Source organism: Octopus bimaculoides, chromosome 4 (genome assembly GCF_001194135.2).
Source record: "Octopus bimaculoides isolate UCB-OBI-ISO-001 chromosome 4, ASM119413v2, whole genome shotgun sequence".
NCBI classification, from domain to species: domain Eukaryota; kingdom Metazoa; phylum Mollusca; class Cephalopoda; order Octopoda; family Octopodidae; genus Octopus; species Octopus bimaculoides.
The window spans coordinates 97624360-97624737 of record NC_068984.1 but is presented as its reverse complement, the minus strand read 5'-3'; the positions used below and the strand labels follow the sequence as shown (position 1 = coordinate 97624737).

The 378-nt window shown below is 34.4% G+C and overlaps 1 protein-coding gene across 1 annotated transcript in view; it reads right to left on the bottom strand.

Moving 5' to 3' along the window:
- LOC106882846 (kielin/chordin-like protein) overlaps positions 1–224 on the bottom strand; it is a 39124-nt gene extending 38900 nt beyond the window's left edge. Inside the window, exon 1 of the mRNA XM_052967650.1 lies at positions 22–224. Within this exon, the coding sequence (XP_052823610.1) occupies positions 22–224 (203 nt within the window). The remainder of the gene's footprint in view (positions 1–21) is intronic.
- Positions 225–378: the final 154 nt, after the last annotated feature.

Sequence of the window (378 nt, the reverse complement as noted above, 5' to 3'; positions counted from 1 at the left end):
CTGTCTAAATGTTTGACCTACATTATAAATCTGGTTGTTGTAAGTACATTTGCAAACTTTGGTTGTACATTGAACATATCCAGTTGATAAACATTGGCATTGATTACAATCTTCATAAAATTTCTGACCAATTCTATAAGTTTGTCCTTTGTGTGTACATCGACACGTTTTATATGTGCACTCAACTTGTCCGTTATGTTTACATTTACAAGTATTGCAGTCATCGTTGAATTGTGCTCCGAAATTATAAACTCTGGTTTTGTAAGTACAGGTACATGGATTTGTCGTGCAGTCTACACTTCCATCGGCTTTGCATGTGCATGTATTGCAGTCTTTTCTAAATGTATCACTTATTTGGTAGGTGTTTCCATTGTAAAT